The sequence below is a fragment of the Corvus brachyrhynchos genome, unplaced genomic scaffold, assembly GCF_000691975.1.
Source record: "Corvus brachyrhynchos isolate BGI_N302 unplaced genomic scaffold, ASM69197v1 scaffold219, whole genome shotgun sequence".
NCBI lineage: Eukaryota > Metazoa > Chordata > Aves > Passeriformes > Corvidae > Corvus > Corvus brachyrhynchos.
The window spans coordinates 1640336-1641503 of record NW_008240034.1 but is presented as its reverse complement, the minus strand read 5'-3'; the positions used below and the strand labels follow the sequence as shown (position 1 = coordinate 1641503).

Here is a 1168-nt window from a genome sequence, read left to right as displayed (position 1 = left end):
TGTCTGTCCCTGCACCCCCCAGCACTGGGATGGGGGGGCACAAAGGTGGCCCCACCCGAAGCAGGTAGTGATGGTGGGAGGACGGGGAGGTATCCATGGGGTCTGGGACCACCTGGATTGGGGGTCCCTCTGAAGCCCATCCCGCTCCCAGGGGCCGAGGCACTTCCCACACACCCCAGTCTCAGCACCTGGGCCCGGCTGGCAGCAGAAGTGGGGGTGTCCCCGGGGTTTTGGGGCCGGGAGGCCCCGTGCTCGTGGGCGTAATCCAGTCCTGGATGGATTCGTGTCCACATCCACAAGGACACACCGGCATCCTGGCTGTGAGCCGAGGCTCTTCTGCCCCAGGGGTGGGAGGCTGGGGGGCTGCGGATGAAGGTGAAGGACCCCAGACCCTTTCCTGGGGGTTGGGGCATCCCGGTGCTGGCTTAGCACCCTGTCCCCTCCCAGGGCAGCCCCCCAGCCTGGTGACAGCACCTTGTGAGCAGCCCCCGGGATGAGCCCATCAGGACCCTGGCCACCCCTGTGAGCCCCTGCCCGGCTCCTCCTGCACCATTTCCACCTGCCACCACCTCGGACCGGCACAGGTCACCCAGCAGCAATCAGGAGCCTCCAGCAGCACAAACGGGGGCCCTGGCCCCCATCTCCCCCTCCAAAGCCTCTCCCCTGAGTCCCTTCCGCTGTTAATAAACGAGCTGTGATCGCTGGCAGAGCCAGAGTTGGTGCCAGACAAGCTGGAGCGTGTGGGGTTTTCCCGGTACCAGGGTGGGCTGTGTCAGCTTCCCGGCATGTGGGATCAGGCTCTGGTTCAACCCCTGGGTGAGCGGGATGGGAGCACGCGGGGACACGGCCCCACCTCAGCTTGTCCCTGGATGTCCATCAGCACCAGGAGATGGTCCATGAGAATCGCCCCAGCTTGGGGTGTCAGACCCGGCACGTTCCCAGTTCTGTCCAGTCCTTGCCACTGGCAATCGTGATGCTTCAGCACAGCAAGACCCCAGCCGGGGCCAGCAGCGGGTTGGGGTGACTCATTGGTCCCCAGCTGTCCCAAATCCCCATGTGTGCCCCCAGCACAGTCCTGGCCAGCTCCCGTGAGGCTGGAGGTGTCGCAGGACCCTCACTGGGGCATCATCAAGCTTGGATTTTCTCCACCGCCTTGTCGGCCACCGCC

General features: G+C 65.4%; 1 protein-coding gene across 1 annotated transcript in view; it reads right to left on the bottom strand.

Moving 5' to 3' along the window:
• Positions 1-978: 978 nt before the first annotated feature.
• The window catches only part of APC2 (APC2, WNT signaling pathway regulator), a gene marked incomplete at its 5' end in the record, with an annotated part of 9296 nt that continues 9106 nt past the window's right edge, over positions 979-1168 (bottom strand). The window contains 1 exon segment of the mRNA XM_017743820.1: positions 979-1094. Within this exon segment, the coding sequence (XP_017599309.1) occupies positions 979-1094 (116 nt within the window).